Source organism: Neovison vison, chromosome 6 (assembly GCF_020171115.1).
Source record: "Neovison vison isolate M4711 chromosome 6, ASM_NN_V1, whole genome shotgun sequence".
Taxonomy (NCBI): Eukaryota; Metazoa; Chordata; class Mammalia; order Carnivora; family Mustelidae; genus Neogale; species Neogale vison.
Genome location: NC_058096.1, coordinates 215486672 through 215504068, shown reverse-complemented (window position 1 = coordinate 215504068; position 17397 = coordinate 215486672). Strand labels below are relative to the sequence as shown.

At 60.7% G+C, this 17397-nt stretch overlaps 1 protein-coding gene across 1 annotated transcript in view; it reads left to right on the top strand.

The window, feature by feature from the left end:
* Window positions 1-2675: 2675 nt before the first annotated feature.
* The window catches only part of NFIX (nuclear factor I X), a 95447-nt gene continuing 80725 nt past the window's right edge, over window positions 2676-17397 (top strand). Inside the window, exon 1 of the mRNA XM_044254082.1 lies at window positions 2676-2752. Within this exon, the coding sequence (XP_044110017.1) occupies window positions 2726-2752 (27 nt within the window). The 5' untranslated portion in view covers window positions 2676-2725. The remainder of the gene's footprint in view (window positions 2753-17397) is intronic.

Sequence of the window (17397 nt, the reverse complement as noted above, 5' to 3'; positions counted from 1 at the left end):
TTAAACGGTGTTAAAAGTTTCTGTTTACGAGAAGCCCTTGAATTTTTAAGGACGTATCGATTCCCTCTGCCACGGCCTTGGATCGGGAGCGGCTGTGGCATAGTGGGGGAGGCCGTGTGGGACCCACAACATTCTAGGGACAGAGCCTATGAAGCGCTGAATGACAACACAGGGACCCAGACATACCCTCAGGCACACAGAGACCCCCTCCCTGGCACACGCACACACACAGAGATCCTCATCACTGCTCCCGACCCACAAAGCCCACCCCACAGGAACACACTCCTAGTAACACCCATGGGCACTTTCTGCCACCCAGACCCCTATCACAGACACACTCAACGGGACTCTTGCCCACTTGCCCCCTTGGTCACTCGCCCTCTGGGACACACAGACCCATATCCCTGCCACACATACACAAGGTCATCACACGCCCACGACACTTTCGGACAGAAAGACCCTCGGAGCCGCCGTGCACGCTGTGGTCAGCTTAAAGCACACACGTTCATTCCCCCCATGCACCCCCGTCTCCAGGACTTCCTGCCAAGCCCAGGCCCCATCCACACGTGACTCCCACTAGAATGTCAGCTCTTGGAGGGCAGAATCTTTTGTCTTGTTTCTTCCTGTGAGCCCAGTGCTTGACATGGGGCCTGGCAGGTGCTTACCATCTCTGATTCACAGACACTCCCAAGTCCATAGAGAGACCCACCACGACACAATGCTGGTCCCCACAAAGAGACTCCTGGGTGTATACTGACCTGTGTTTCAGTGTACACCCAGACCCACACAGACACCCGAGGACACAACTCCAGTCATCCTGCCTCAGTGATGTAATATGACCACACACACACACACACACACACACACCTGTGTCTGCTTGCAGGGACCCAAGGAGTATAGCCTTGGCAGCCCTGCACAGCCAGCCCAGCACGAGCGCGCGTGCACACGCACACACCTGGGAACCTGCACCCCTCCCACAGACAATGCAGGGCTTAGCATTGCCACAGCTTCTTGGCCCCGGGAGGGTGAGAAGGTGTTGGCTGTACCTGGCAGCAGGAGAGAGCTTTGTCTCGGCAGGAGCTGCCCAGGGGCTGCAGACAACGCCTCCCCGCCCACCTCAGGGGTCACCTAAGGGCTCCCCCTGCCCCACACCAGGGTCCTCAGTACCCACTTCTGCCCCCGTTCCTTTCTGAGGGCTCAGGGGCTTGCATGAGAGACTGGAGTCTCACAGGGGTGGAGGTGGGGCAAGAGTGTACGTGAACCTGAGGCCTCCATGCCCATTCTGTCCCTGCAGGGCTCTGTGGTGCCTGCTAGATCTGTGTATGTCCACGATCGGGGCCAAGTACAAGTGCGTATGTGTGTGTGTGTGTGAGTGTGTGTGTGTGTATTTGCATGAGGGCCATAAGGCTGGGGTGTGGGAAGGGCCTGGGTGTATGTGTGTCATACCTGTGTGCATGGCTGGGTGATCCCCTGGACTACTGGTCAGTGTACCCAAGGCCCAGGGGTTCATCTGGGCACCAGGTGTGTCCTGTGTATGTCCTTGTGTTGTTGTGACTGCCAATGTCAGTTTGTATCAGTGACACTTTGTATCTCTTTGTATCAGGGTCAGTGTGCTCCTTCCCTGTGTCACTGGGCATGTGCATGCCATGCCGGTATCTGATGGCTTATGTTTGTTTGACAGTGTGTTAGCACATCTTCATTTTATTAGTGTCATTCTGTGTGCCCGGCTGGCTACTGCCAGGATGTTTCGGTGTGGCTTTGTGTGTGCCTGTGGGTGTCTATATATAGGAGTTGTATGTCTGGAGTGCGTCACAGTGTGGTTGTGTGATCATGCCTGTCAGTGTGTCAGCGTGAACCGTACGTGTCAGTACGCAAGGGTGTATGTGTCTCTTGGTGTGTATCAGTGTGTGTCCGTGGAAGGCCCATGTTCGCCTGTCTAAGCATGGTTCATTGCTGGAATGTGTGTGTATAGGTTATCATCGTGTGATGGTGGGCCTGTGTGCCTGTCAGCGTGTGGGTCGCCGACTGGTGCACCAGGGCGTGTGTCTATGCTGTGTATGTGTAGGTGTCTGTGTGTGCTTCGTTGTTGGAACGTGGAACGTGTGGCAATGCGTTCTGTACGTGACATGTGTGGCGGGGTCCGAACCCTGCTGTGTGTCAGCGTGTGTCTGCGATGGAACGCGGGCCAGCACGTGTCGGGGTGGCTGTGTCGGTGTGCGCCCCCGCGCGCGTGTGTGCATGTGTGTGTGCATGTGTGTGTGTGTGCGCGCCGGCCGCCGCTCCCCCGCCCTGCCCGCCCCTCCCCGCGCCCCTCCTCCCGCCCGCGCCGCCCGCCCGCTCCCTCTCCCCGGAGTGCGCCGCTTCCAAACTTTGTCTAAACTTTCACTTTCACAGCGCGGCGGCGGCGGCGGCGTTGGCGGCGGCGGCGGGCGAGGGTGACCGGCCGAGCGGCGGCGGCATGGAGTAGACGCGCAGCGGCGGCGGCAGCAGCGGACGCGAGAGGCAGCGGCGAGCGCGGCGGCGGCGGCGGCGGCGGCGGCGGCGGCGGCCCCGGAGCCGGCGGGGCCGAGCCTGCGAGCGGCGAGCGCGGGGCCGCGGGCCGGGCGGGCGCAGCGCGGCGGAGGCCGGAGGAGCCGAGCCGGAGCCGGAGCCCGAGCGCGGCCGCCGCCTGCCGGGCCTCCCCTCGCCGCGGCCGGCCGCCGCGCTCCCGCCTGGGCGCCCAGCTATGTACTCCCCGTACTGCCTCACCCAGGTACCGGCCGCCGCCCCTGGGCGACCGGGGAGGGGAGCGGGCGCAGGAGGCCGGCGGGCGGGCGGGAGGACGGACGGAGGGGGCGCGCGGCGGCCCGGTGGGGGGGGAGTGAGACTGCGGGCGGCCGAGGGGTGCAAGCCGTGCTGTGGGCAGTCCCTGCACGCAGGCGGGCGTCAGGGTGCGCGTGCGACCCTGGCCACCCGGAGGACTCCTGGTGGGGGCTCTGGGGGTGGCCGGCTGCGTGCGTGGCGCTGCCCCCGGAGCGAGGAGCGGGAGTGCGTGTGTGTGTGTGTGTGTGTGTGGTGCGTGCGTGTGCGCGCGCGCTCGACTGGGGTGCGGTGGACTCCCGCCGACCGATGGGCGACTGTGGCGTGCACCCGAGCAGCGTGGCCACTGGCAGTGGTTGCAGGGGTGACAGAGTGGCAGGGGGTGGTCCCGAGGGCTCGGAGCTGGGACTGGGTCCCGCGGCGCTCTGTGGGGCGGGCGCAGCTTTTCCGAGGGTGGCAGCGGCCGGTATGCGTGGCGGCGGCCCCTGCGTGCAGCCGGGGTGCCCGGGGCCGGCCGAGCGGCCCGGGCGTCGCCCCAAAGTCTTTGTTCAGGCCTCACATGGGAGCGGGGCTAAGAAAATGGCGGGGCTCCCAAATTTCGGAGGGTTAGGGGAGGGGAGGGAGGGACGGGCGCGCTGCCAGCCGGGGCCGCGCCTCTCGGCCGACCCTGGACGTCGCAGCCGCGGCCCCCCCACCGCCCCAAACTTTCCTCGGCGCAAACTTTCCGGCCCCAGCTACCCTGGCTGCGGCGCGGTGGACCGGGCGGGCCGGGGGAATCCCGTCCTGCCGCCCGGAGGCGGGAGGGGCGGGAGACAGCCGTGGATGCCGCCAACCGTGCTGCGGCCACGCCGTCGGGTCAGCCACGGGCACAACAGAGCCGACCTTGGCGCGCTGCGTGAGCAGAGCACGTCCCGCCTCCAGCGAACTTCCCTTAGCGGCGCTCGGCGGCGGCAAACGCGCGGGGGATGCCTGCCCTGGCACTCCACCTTTCCTGGGCCATGATACCCAGGCTCTGAGAGGGCACAAGAACTGTCCAGAGCCCCACAGTGGCCCTGGCAGTGCTGCCTACGGGGGGCCAGGCTACTGCGGGCATTGCGGAGTCAGAAGAGGGGACACCTGGGGACTGCCTAGCCCTGCCTGCCAGTAGGGCCTGCGTGTGTAAGGAGAATCTTTAGGTCAGGCCTGGGGTCCTAATTGTCTCCTCTGCCCAGCCTGAGCCCTGCCAGCCTTCTGCCAAGTGTGCCCACAGATGGGAGTGGGAGTCCAAGTGAATACAATACGGCTGCTACCAGGTGGCAGAGGGTAGCGGGGGGCGAGCGAGTTGGTCGGGGTTGTGTGTCAGCCGTGGCCGCACCACACTCCTAGATCCACAGATGCAAGTGCGTATGTGTGTGTCAATCTTGGGGTCTGCATGTGGCTTCTATGAGTTGGTGGGGGGGAGGCCTGCATGGTACCGACATGTGTGTGGCCCAGGGAGCAGGTTTTCCTATGCAAAACTGGGTGTGAGTGTTGGTGAGGGTACAAAGGTACATGTATGTATCACAGTATGCATGGAGGTGTAAGCAGGCACTCTGGCCACTGTGGCAGCCTGGGGGACCCCCCCCCAGATCTGTGCCTCTGATGGACCAATCACTCTATCTTGGGTCCCATGACAACCCTGCCCACCCAGCGGGGTCTGAGCTATGGCTGCCTTTGGGGCTATGCTTGGCTGGACTACGTGCTGGTGTTTCGGGGGCCTAGTGGAGTCAAGACCCCATGCTTGAGTCACCCCTTCCCCACCAGCTACCCGCCCAGCAGCCTGGCCTGCCCCCTGAGCCCTGGGTAAGACTTGGTACCCTGGGAAAGAAAATGCCAGCCAGTCCACTGGTGATAAGACCAGGAAGGGTCTGGGTAGCAACCGGACTCAGGGGCATGACCAAGGCTTGAGTCTGTGACACCCCAGAGCAAGGGCTCAGCTCTGTGTCACAGGCCTGAGTGTGTCAGGGTGGATGGGGAGGAAGGGGCGCATGGTGTCTCTGGGTCGCACCCTTCAGCTCCGAGCAGGCGGCGGCTGTCAGCTGGTCAGCAGGGTCTGTCTGCCCCTCCCGACAGTCATATCTCTTGGATCCAGAGTCTCTGTTTTTACAAATCTTTCTGCTTCCGTAATTTGCCCTGCCAGTCTCTGTCTTTTTCTCTGTCTCTGTCTCTATATCTGTTTGCTCTGCCCCTTTTCTGTCTCTCTCTCTTTCTCTGTCTCTCTTTCTTAGCCTCTGTCCTTCCATATCTTTGACTGTCCCTGTCTCTGTCTCTGACTTTGGTTCTGGCCCCGTCTCTGCTTCCCCCCACCCCCCGCCATGAGTCTCGGACTGTCTCTGTCTCTCTGGCCTCTCTCTCTCTCTCGCTCTCTCTCCCCCTTTTTTTCAAACCAAAATTGGCTTCGATTTTAAAGTCAATAAATGATTGAGCAGGAACGAGCTTGGAGCAGCGGGGCCCTGGCGGGGAAAGGCACTGTGGGCGAGGGGGAAGGGCGGGGGGTGGGGGGGGAATCTCCTTCTGGAAAAAGCATCGAAATCCAGGGCGGCTGGGCGGGGCGCTTGCTGGCGCTGCTTGAGCCCACTGCGGCCCTAGGCCTGAGTCCTCAGCAGACAGGAGGGGGTGGATGGATGGGACCCCTTCCCCAGCAAACAGACACACACTAGAATGAGGACATACATTACATCACCGCCACCCCCAAAATGGGGACATGAATGACCCGCTCAGGCTGATCATCCAGACACACGGCCATGGAGGAGCCTGCAGACACAGGAAACGGTGGACCCGTGTTCGCTCTCACCCCCAACACACACGCATAAGCACACAGGCGCGCCCCCCTTGAGATGGGACATGGGTATCGACATAGGCTTACGAAGACACGGCTGTATCTCCCGGATACACTCGGATACACGCTGACTCAAGTGTGTGTTCACCCCTGCGCTTGCTCACACAGACTCAAGGACAGATAGATGGACAGACACATGCTTTTATATAAGACGTAACCCTTTTGGCTCACCTGGGTGTGCACGCACCCGTGCACACGGGCCGACATTTCCTGCCACACAGCCACGCCAGCAGCAGAATGTTCACGCACCCCTGTTTTTGTGAAGCCGCACACACAATCCTTCCAGGGCAGGGGCTGTGGGCTGGGGCCTCCCCGATGCCCCCACCTCAGCTCTCTCCTTGGGGCACCGTGGCCACGTTTCTGTCCCCACAATGCTATTGCTCCCTGGCCTGGCACAGTGTAGCGCCCCCTTTTAATGGTGCCTTTTCCCCCTGGCTCTGGCCCTACCTGCTTCATGCCCGCTTCTGGGATAGGAGGTGTGTGTAGGCATGAGCGGGGATGGGGCAGGCTGTGCTGGGGGCTAGCTTGGACTCAGATTTTTTGAGGCTGGACCAGGCAGGCCATGCTTGGGGCCGAGGGCAGGATGCTCTCTTTTTGCTGGGTGCTGGAGTCAAGGGTTTTTGCTGAGCCAGGAATGTCTTGTGAGGCCTCAAGGGTCCCCGATGGAGGCTGTGGGTGCAGAAGTCAAGAATTGGGCTTTGTCGTTAGATGGCACAGGGTTTGAACTCTGGGTCTACATCTTCTAATCCTGTGACTTGAACTGCAGATTTTCCTGGTCCGGAGAACGGGTAATAAGAGCCCCTAACTCTTGGACTGTGATTAGGCTTTAGCGTAGAGCCTGGCCTATAGCACATGTTCAGGACATGGAATGACTTGTCATCTTGGTTATCATCATTAGGTCTCCCCTAGGCCTTCCCAACTGAGGGAAGATTACTTCTAGGCGGGTGGAAGGCAGGGAGGAGCACCTCCCAACCATAGAAGTTCTAGAAGACTGCCTGGAGGAGGAAGCCAGAAACGAGTTTGGGAGGAGGGAAGCCGGCTTATGGCCCAGCTCTTTCCCTTGGATGGAGTCCTATCAGCCAGGCAGAGGGCAGCAGGGGTTCAAGCAGGGAGAGGGGATGTTGGGGATGGGCAGGGGACAGGAAGGGAGGGACGAGCCCTGTAATGCCCTGCGGGGACCAGATACCTTTTTGGGGGCCACTGGTTACCCTGACCCTTTCCCTAGTCTCGACCCTAGCCTCAACCAGGCCCACTTTGGGGCTGGGCTCTGAGGCCTTGTTCTGAGCACGCAGGAGCATCCAAACGTGAGAGGGGCAAAGAGCCTGGAGTTGGGGGTGGGTCTTGATGACTTCAGGGACGTCTGCATGGCTCCAGAGCTGCTTCTGCATTTGGACATGAGTGGTGTCACCTGAGTCCACCACAGGGCTAGGATGCATATGGGGGATCCTATGTGGGCACCTGGCAGGGTCAGGCAGCCACTGGGGGTGTGCATAGGAGATGGGCACACAGCTGTGGCCGCCAGTGTAACTCCCCTGGTAGCGAGTGTCTGATCGCTGGCTTCCATCTGCAACCTGCTGGGAGCCTGGCCTTTTTTTTTTTTTTTTTTTTTTTTGTCTTGGTCCTTGTTCTATCTGCCCTTGAAGCACAAATTTGGGGTCTCTCACTTCCCTCCAGCTGGACCAAGAGAGGCAGAGGATGCATAGACACCTGTGTTTTCCTCCAACAAAGTGCAGAGGATGGGCTCCTGCACACCACCCCACCCCCCGCCCACTGAGCTGGGGTAGGGGAAAGAAGGGTGTGTATTCATTTTCCCATCCCTGAAGCCCCAGATGTGGAGGCAAAGGAGCCAGGAGGAGGGCTGTGAATGGCTAACTGGCTTCTTCTGGATCTGCGTGTGTTCACTGGTGTGTCGGGCTTGAGAGCCACCATTTTGCTGTAGGTGGCCATGTGGCGCAAGCATCAGCACGGGTCCGTCTGCCAGTTTCCCCAGGTCTCCAAGTGTCCGTAATTGGGTGCCGCCTGCCCGTGTCTCCAGGGGTCATTCCAAGCTCCATCTCTCGGTATCTGGGAACCATAGAGTTGCGGGTGCGTGTCCCTGTGTTTATCAGGTGCCTGGTGTCGTCTTTGTGTCATGGTGCCCCTGTAGCATGTCAGTGTGCCACTAAATGTATTCTCTGGCTGTCTGACGGTCACAGCCAAGGTTGTATCGGTGTGGCTTCCCATGCACGTCGACCTATGTTGGCGAACGTATCAATGCCTGGGTCTCCGGGTGTCACCTGCCTGTGGCATTTTGCATGCTGGGCTTGTCCCTGTGGCCACCAAAGTGTATCTCACCACGAGGGCCGCCTCTCCTTGGCCCCCTTTGGCTTCCTGGCAGCGTGTGAAATGCCTGCTATGGCGGCCAGGCTAGCGGCTGGGAGCAGGCCGGCCTCTCCATGGCTTCCCATGAGGTCGGGCAGCCGCGGTGGCCCCGCTGTGGGCCCCGCCCGTGCCCCTGGCCCGGCATGGACAGAAGCCCGTTGTGTGGCGAGGTGCGGGTGTGTGTTTGGGCCGCCCACAGGCCTCCCTCTGTCTGCCGGGTGCGCATTGATCTTGGCTTCTGCCTATGTCCGTCCTGGCCTGGCCAGCTGGGGTGTCCGGCTGTCTCTGTGGGCCTGAGCCCTCCGCCCCCGCTGCCCCCGCCATCAAGCCTGCCCTGGGTCCCACACCTCCCATGCCACCCGCTGTCCCTCCGAGGCTCTGAGAGCTCAGATTTGGAAACCGAGGCCCCCCTTCTTTCTCTCTTTTTCTCTCCTCTCTCTCTCTTTCCTCCCTCTCTCCTCCCCTCCTCCCGCTCCCTCTCTCCCTCTCTCTCTCCTCCTGCCAAACGCGTCTTGGCTCCGTCTGAATATCTCTCCTCCTCGATTTTTGGCTCCAGCTCTGGGCGCGTTCACTAAAAGAAGGGCTAGCTCCCCCCTTCCCTGCCCCCCCTCCTCGCCGCCTCCCCCCTCCTGAGGAGCCCCTCCGAGAGCGGGAGTGGCCGTGTGTAGGGGCCTGGGCCCCCCAAGTGGGCTTGGCCAAGGGGGCACAGGCCTGATGGGTGAGGGGGCTGGGTGGAGGGGGCCTGGCAGCCTGAGGGGGGCCAGCAGCCAGGGTGACCGTGCTGCCTGGCTGGCCGGGCGGGCAGGTGGGGAGGGGTCGGGGCCATGGAGCTGGGGTGTCTGGCTTCTGGTGGGGCTGGCAGGCCTCTGTGAGGCGCAGCTGTGCCCAGAACTCGGAGCTGTGTTTGCCACCACTACCGATGTGGCTGCGCCAGCCGGGGAGGGGGGAGGCGGGTGGCGGGCACTGCGGCGATCCGTAGCCAATCGGAAGCCAGGGTTGCACTGGGGAGCTTTCCCCCTACTGGGGCCCCACCCTGAGGGGAGCTGGGGGTGGTAGCCAGCAGTGGGCAGGGGGCAGTGCCACCACCACTGCTGAGGACTCTGCCCCCCTTGGCAGAAAGCTCTGTGCCAGCCTCCCTGGCACAGATCGGGCATGGGCAGGGGTCCGTCCCCACCTGAATCTGTGGGAGCCAAGACGGAGAAAGGGGCAACTCAGAGGTGCATCCTACCCCCTTGGCCTGGGGAAGCGGCTCTCAGTCCCGGGACAGTTGGGACCAAGGGGTGGGGGGCAAAGCATCCAGGAGATTTCACCCCCATACTGGCTTCCGCAGAATCATCTTAGGGGTTTATTCTGGGTCCGTCTCACACAAAGTCGTACACTGTCACCGGCACGCGCGGGCATAGCACACCTTCCTAAATCAGGAGCGCAGACACGGGCGACCCCACACAAAGGGACTCGCCTTTCCACACAAACACCTAGAGATGCCCGCCCCACCCAAACACGTCAGCGTGGGCTACCCTTGCGGGGACATGCACACGGGTACACGAGGTCCTTCAATCACAGGCCACGAGCCGCACAGCACAGACACATGCCTCGCTGTGGCCCAACACACAGGACCACGGAGTGTCGCACGGACCCACAGACACTCGGCGAGAAGCACATGGCACGTGCACGAATTAACACTGTCAGACTCCCAGAAACATACACACGAGCACGGATGCACTCCCGCCCACCATCACAGAGGAGCACATGCACACAGCCACACACTCACAGACACACAGCGATACACACACGCTTGGCAATGTCTGGGAACATATTTGGTCATCACACTTGGAGGGGAGCTGGCTACTGGCACCTTCCGAGGGGAAGCCAGGGACGCTGCCCCGCCCCCTCCAGCGCACGAGACGCCCCCACCACCACCAACGGTGATCCAGTCCCCTGATGTCAACAGTGCCGAAGCGGCGACATTCAGCCCCAGTCCTCTCAGACACACACAGTCACACACACATGGGTACGATGGATACTCATCACACACGCAGGTGCACGTGTGTGTGCACACACACACGGACAAGATGCTGTCAGTGCCACACACACAGTCTTGCTCGTCAGGACCCAGGTGTTGTCACAAATGCGACCTCATCCCCATACATAAGCCCAGGCAGAGACGGTGTGGAGTTACAGTCCTGAGTTGCCCCAGTGCGTGTGGATGAGCGTCACAGCCACATAGGCGTTCACGCCGGGGTTACACCTGGCTCTGTTTGGAAATGGCGGCTGAGCGCTGGAACCTGCCCTCCTCGGGCCTCCCCTCTGCCTGCCTGCCCTCTGGCTGTCTTTGAGCCTCTAATTCCACTACCTTCACCTCTCCAGATAGAATTTGGGACTCTGAATCCCTGTGCTGGTTTGTCACACCTGAGGGGAAGAAGCGTGCGAACCCACATGCCTGGGCTGGCCCAAGACACCCCAGTCCTCTGGCCCAGCGGCCCCACTCTAACTGTCCTGCTTCTGGAAGCCATCAAGACAGTCCGGGAGGGAGGCGAGGCTAATTTCTGAAACTCTTGTCCTCCATGAGGCTGTCTCCTTAATCCTCTGGCCATGGACTCTTCATTTCTGACTCTGGAGAAAGAAAAGCGAGGGCTGGCAGATTCGCACAGGGAGAAAGCATTTTATGGGATTATAATGAGATGTCCTAAAAACTATAGTGATAGCTAAAGCGTGCTGTATGCTTGCTGTGTTGTACCCTGTGCTAAGTGCCTTCCCAGCTTGTCCCCAGAATCCTTCCATGTGAGGCAGGCGTGGCAGGGGTTAGCTGTGGCTGTGTGTGCGCTACTCTGTGTGCGGATGACAGTATAATAAGGCAGGGTTTCTTCAGTTTGGCACTGTTGGCATTTGGGACACTTGGATGTTATTAGGAGAGCGGGGGCTCTGAGCCAACTTCCTGGGTTTGAATCCTGGCTCGTTCATTAGCTGTGTGACCTTGGGCAACTCACTCAACCTCTCTGTGCCTCTAGTTTCCTCTCACAGGGTTATGGTAAGGATGACAGGAGTTGGCTTATAGGAAGTGCTTTAAAGTAGTGCTTAATGCGAAGTAAGTGCTTGGTTTTATAGATGAGAAGCTAAGAGAAGAGATATCTAGCGCCAGGGTCAAGGGCTAGGAGGTGATAGAGCCTGAGCCTCTTCTCTGATTGCCACCACTCCAAATCCTCCTGATGGGACAGAATTGAAGCTTCTTTTCTGGCCTTTTCCAAATTTCAGAGTGAGCCTGTATGTTCCGCACCGCCACCCCCACCATGTGAAGCTTGCCCCAGCTGTCAGCACTGGAACCCTCCTTACCACCCTGACCTTCAGATCTTCTTCCATCCAGGACTCAGAGTGAGAGTGGGTGGTCGGCTCACCCACTCTGCACCACCACTGGCCCGGCTTGCCTTCACTCCCCCGACGGGGCGTGATGTCTTCTCCCACACCTTGCTGGGCACCCAGCTGGAGCCTGCGTGCTGGGGGTGCTGCCGGGGGCCTGTGCATTCCTTCAACAAATATCTACTCAGCACCTCCCCGGTGCCAGGCCCTGTTCTAGGCCCTGGGGGCTCAGCAGAGAGCAAAATCAGCAGAGGTTCCAGCCCCGGTGGGAGGGCAGACAGTGAACCTGAAAAACAAGGGAGTGTCCAGTACTTGAGACAGTGATAGGTACGAGGAGGAGAAGGACAGGTAGGGCCCTCGGAAGAGCTGGGCAGCTGCTGTTTTAGCAGAGGTGGTCTGAGAGGCCTCGTGGCCCGTCGCTGACCTGCCACTCCGCGTAGCTCTACCACAGCTCAAGCATGGCCTCACAGGCCCTTTTCCCTCTCAGGAGGGGGCAGTCCGGAGGTCAAGGGTATGAGGCTTAGCCTGGTTGCCCCCACCGTCTGCCTCCGTGCGTGGCCTGTTGTTGGTGCAGCCTGAGATCATCCATTATCCGTGTTTGTGGATATACCGTATGCTGCCTGCCCAAGACGGGGAGACAAGATGGCTGGGGTTTCTCCTGTACAGAAATTGGGCCTCGATGGGCACCCGGTGTTCTCAGCCCTGCTGCTCTGAGCTGGGGGTGGGGCAGGGGCAGCTGGTGGCCCGGAGTGGCACTTCCACCTGGGCCCCTCGATTTAGCTCCCCCGGGGCGGGCCCAGTTTATTTTTACCCCAGCCCGTCACTTTGGCAGTGCCAGGCCGCGCCATCTTTGTAGGGTCTTGGGGACCTGCCCACGGGCTCGAGGGGACCTGGCTTTGTCCCTTGGACCTCTGATTTCTGCGGGGCCCCCATATTCCCCCACCCCCAAAGTTCTAGATGTGAGGGCTCTGGGCTGGGGCTGGTGGGGTCAGCGCTGCCGGCTGGCAACCACCGTGCCCAGCCTGGTGGCATTTGGCTTGGCGCCCTGCCCGCCCGCCACCCCCACCCCATGCCCGGGCAGAGCCCAGCGGCTGCTGCTGCCAGTCTCCATTTCAAAGCTTGGGGTGGGGGTGGGGGAGTGTTGGGCGCCTCCCGGCCCCCTGCCTGTCCCGTGCCACCTGGGGCTTGTCCCCCCATGCCTGCTCCCTGGAAGGCCCAAGACTGCTTTTCTCGCTGCCCCTTTTGCAGCCCGGAGCTCCGCAAGGATGCCCGCCTGGCTTCCATCTTCCCTGCTCGTTTCCTCCCTTGCTTGCTTGCTTGCCTGTAATGGCTCACCATTTTTGGCATCTCCTCCTCCTCCCCCTCCCATAGGCACCAACCTCACTTCCAAACCCGCCATTGCTGGCTCTCAGGCCTTCTCTGCTGCCTGGGGCCGGGACCCTGGAAATGAGGGTTTGGGAAGGCTGGCTCTGTGGGCACCAGGGGCTTTCTGGGTGCGTGTGTGTGTGTGTATGTGTGTATGCATGTCTGGAGGGGGACACAGGCCCTGAGCCAGCTTGTACAACCTGCCTCAAGGCTGGCAGAGCTGGGCTCTGGAAAGGGGGCAGCACAGAAGAGTGTAGACCCTTCCATTTCTAACCAGACCCAGGGACAATCAGCCTCCGGGCCACCCGGAGACCAGGGTGGGCATTCTTGCCAAAGTCCAGGGCCCGGACTGGCAAAAGCAAGGCTTTTCTCTGTGGGGTGCCCAGATCTCCCCCCCCCCCAGGGTCGCCCGGGGCCTTCAGGATTCCTGCTCCTTCTCTCTGGAGCTTTGGGGAGGGGAACTAAGCCCCATGTTGGGCACTCGTGCCCCAAGAGGGGCAAGGGACTTCGGAGGAACCGGTTTACTCCCCCCACCCCACCCCAAGCCCGCTGCCCGGGCCTCTCTGCCTCTCTCGGCACTAAACAAAGTTTGCTAAGTAACTTCAAATGTTATTTGAGGACGGCCTGGCCTCAGCCCAAGGCGGCCCTGTGGAAACTTGTTTTTCGCTGCCGAGGCTGCAAGTATCAAAGACACACTTTCGGGGGGGGGGGGGCTGCTTCGATGCCTCTCCCCACTCTGTGGCAGGGGCTGGCCCTGAATGGACACACAGACGCACAGAGGCCTGTACCGACAGAGGGACACATACATCATTCTGTGGCTTGCACACCAGACACACGACAGCCGTGGACCACAGCCCATGCCATCACGCACAAAACCTACACATCCTGACACACCAAGAGGCGGGCGGGGTTCACAGGGGGCTGCCCCCAGCCCACAGGGCCTGGGATTTTTCCAGCCGTGAGGTTTCTCCAAACCCGAAGTCCCCTATCCTCAGGTCTCCTGGGCGCAAGCTGGTGCTCGGGCAAGTCCCTTCCCCTCGCTCAGCCTCAGTTTCCCCAGCTGTAAAGGGAAGAGGTGGGCCGGGGTGGTAAAAGAAGTAGAATCCCACACAAATTAGGAGAATCCCCGGCTTTTCTCTCCCTCTGGCTGGGTTGATATGCAGCGTCCCTAAGATCAGGGGTCTGAGCGCGGAACCTGGAACACAGTGCCCTTCCGCATCAGTGGGTGTTTCTGCCAGTCCTGACCTCCCACCCACCCAACCTGATGTGTGTCCAGCCCGACTGGAGGCCCCAACCTCAAGCAGCTCCAGGTTCTCCAGGTCCCAGGCAAGTCTCCAGTCTTCTCACCTTCTCCCTCCATTTTTCCCCCTGGCTTTTCTGGAGCTTTCCACATATCCCTCCCTTCTCTTGGTCTCCACCATCCCTGTCCAGGCCTGGAGCTCAGGGAAAGTGTGGGAAATAGGCTTGGGGTGTAGGCCCCCCACTGAAGCCAGCCAGACCTGGGGTCCTTCACACCCTGAGATCCCTGATGACCAACCCCGGGGTCTTCCAAACTCAAGCAAGAAGCGGGGGGCCGGGGGACCTGAGTTGACAATAGCGGGTGCAGGGGCGGCTTTATCATAGGGCCCCTCTGACCGGTCACCTACTAAGGTTTGCAAGCAAGTGGAGTCCCACTGGACACGACAGAAAGGTCAAGGCCTGAGGGGCCACTGGACCCTGAGAGCCTCCCCCTTTCACTGTCAGCCAGAGCCTCACTGAGGGAGGTTTTCGGGAGTCCCCCAGCCCCAGCCCCACACACCGCCTCATCTCCACTCACAGTCGGTACCCGCAACACCCCGCCACCCGCAGTCTGTCGCGCAGTGACAGCCTGTCACAGGCAGTGCGCACACCGGCACAATCTGTCGTCCACGCACAGTCTCACACACAACCTGTCACACACACGCACACACACACAGCGGCACAGTCGCACGCACAGCCAGCCTCACGCGATCACACCAAGCGTCACAGCTTGTCACAGCCATAGACTCCTCACAATAAAAATAACAGCTACCAACTCCACAGCAGTTATGCCTGGGCAGCAGGCGGAGTGTGTGTGTGTGTGCGCGCGCGCGCGCGTGTGTGCTTGTGTGTGTGTGCGCATGTGCGTGCACATGACCTCCTGTAACCTTCCCAATGTGAGGCAGGTATGAGTAACCTGTTTTACAGATGAGGCAACAGAGGCCACAAGGTCAAGTGCCAAGGTCATGGGGCTGGAAGTGGGGGAGGGAGAAATTACTCAGTCAGGCCCCCAGGGGCAAGCAAGGCTTAAACAGGTCACCCTACTTTTCAACTCACTCCTATTCAGCGGAGACTCCCCCTCTTGGCCCTCCCTGTGGGAGTTCTCTTCCCATTCCCCGGATGGGCAGAACTGAGGTTCTAAGCAGTCCAGCCAAGAAACAGGGAAGGGGCCTCAAACTGTCTGCCCTCTGCTGCGGAAATTTGAGCCCTGCTCTCCAACCCAAATGCTATTTGGCTCCTCACCCGCGCATGGGGTTGCAGGATTCCCAGTGCGGGAGCATTTGACTGGGGCCAGGGTCTCAGTCCATGGGGTGGGGGAGGCGGAGAATGAGTGGGGGAGTGGGAAGTTGGCAGCTGTGGGCACTGGCGAGGTCCCTCACCCCAAGCCAGGGCCCAGAGTCTAGGGCTGCCCAGCACCCCTGCTCCCCAAGGCTCTCTGCATTCCAGGACGAATCCTCCTCCTCCCCTGCTGCCGGCCTTCCCTCACTTTCCCCTTCTTTGTTCCACCCCTGCTGCTCCCCGGGGCTTCCCCCGTTTGAGCTGCTTGAGCTGCGTTGGCCAAAACCAACACGCCTCCAGTGACTTCCCGCCGCTGAGGCTGGCTGGGCAGCTGGCCCTGCCCCCTGGCCTGCTCAGGGGTTACATCCAGGCTCTGCTGGCCTCAACGGTGGCCCCAGCACACATGGCTGCTCCTAGGGGGCTTGAAAACCCACGCGGGCGGCCCCCGGGGCAGCATCCCGGTGCCCTCTGGCGCTCGAATGCCCGTGTCTGACAACCCAGCAGGCCATGCAGGCGGGCTCTCAAGGGCACGCATAAGCACGCTCCCTCACAGAGGCTTAGACGTGGTCCCCCAGGGGGATCCCAGGCACCACCAGTTTACATGCACGCATAGGCCTAACCCCTAGTGAGACTTCGAGGAGCACACAAGCCCATAAACTCGCCCTTGCCCGACATCAGATGGGGTCCCCCTCACACACACACACACACACACACACCTCATGCTCTCCCCCGTCTTTTGCCTAGACCTGGCTCTGAGCACTGGTACTGCCCTGTGCCCCCATGGGTGTGCTGGGCTCCGGTGAGTCAGCAAGCCTACCGGACTGTTGATGCCCGCACACGTGGCTCCAGGCCCACGCAGGTACACACCTCCCCAGCCTGCACATGCGTGTGTTTCACGTGAGCTGCACACCTGCCAGGCCGACCAGGGCACCTGGCTCCAAAGCGGCATTCAGGTTGTTGGGGGAGGAGACCGGGAAGCGGAGGCCTAATTCCCACCCCACCGCCCTGCCGGATTTCTCTTAGAACACCCGCCTTCCCAAATGTCCCTGGGGTGAAGGCGAGAGCCCCAGAGCTGCTACTCAGTGGCACCCCTGCATGTGACATATATATATATATATATTGGAAATTTGTACTTTATATATATAGTTTACATAGAACCTCCCCCCATTCCTGCTCCACGTTTGCATTTGGATTTTTACCATCCCCCCACTCGGCTTGGTCCCAAACCTGCAAACCCTTTTTCGCCAAGCAGGGACATGGGGCCAGGCAGCATCAGCCTTCCCCCCTCCCTCTGTGGACGCCCCACGTTTTTTAAAGGCCGGGCCACACCAACAAATCCTGCAGCACTCCCCGAAACACAATCGCGGGGGTGGGTGCTGGCGGCCAGACGTTGCTTTTTGGTGTGTGTTTGCTGTTGCTGCTTAAATTAATCCTGAGTGACGGCCCACAATTCCTCTCCACAAAGAGGCCATTTAATGCCCCCTCCTCGGGCGAAACTTCCATTTGCCCCCCTGAGTCCAGCTTGGTAGCTCAGACCCTGCCCTGGCCTTCTGGCCTTCCCCTCAGGTGCGCCTGGGGCAGAGGCAGATTCCCCTTGGACACCCCACCAGGGACCGCAGGAGCCAGTGGGTGGATTTTGGAGGGGTGGGAGGTATCTTAAAATAGAAGCGCATTGCTGAGCAGAGGTGGGGCAGGGGTTGTCTCAGGACTCTGTAGATGGTCCCACTGCCCAACGGCGCTTTGATGCCCCAACCAGGCCACCTCCAACATCACCCAGAAGATATCCTGCACCCCCCACCTTAAGTGGGTGCATCCCATCATGTGCCTTTGCAAACCCCTGCAGAAAGTTGCCCCCAGGGCCATGCACTAGCCCCAGCACATGCATATGCCCCTTGCCAGGTGCCCACCACCTACGAACTCCTTTCATTGTCACCTCCGAGGTGTTCTTTATCCGGGTGGCATTCCTGGACCTGCTACAATTAGCTCACGCTGGGAATGGGGGTGGGGGCACAGGTGGGTGGAGGTCGTGGGGGGGCCTTCTCCTGGCCTCAGGCAGAGGGAGGGCTGTGTTCTTTCCACGCAGGCAGGACACGGGTGCTGACAGT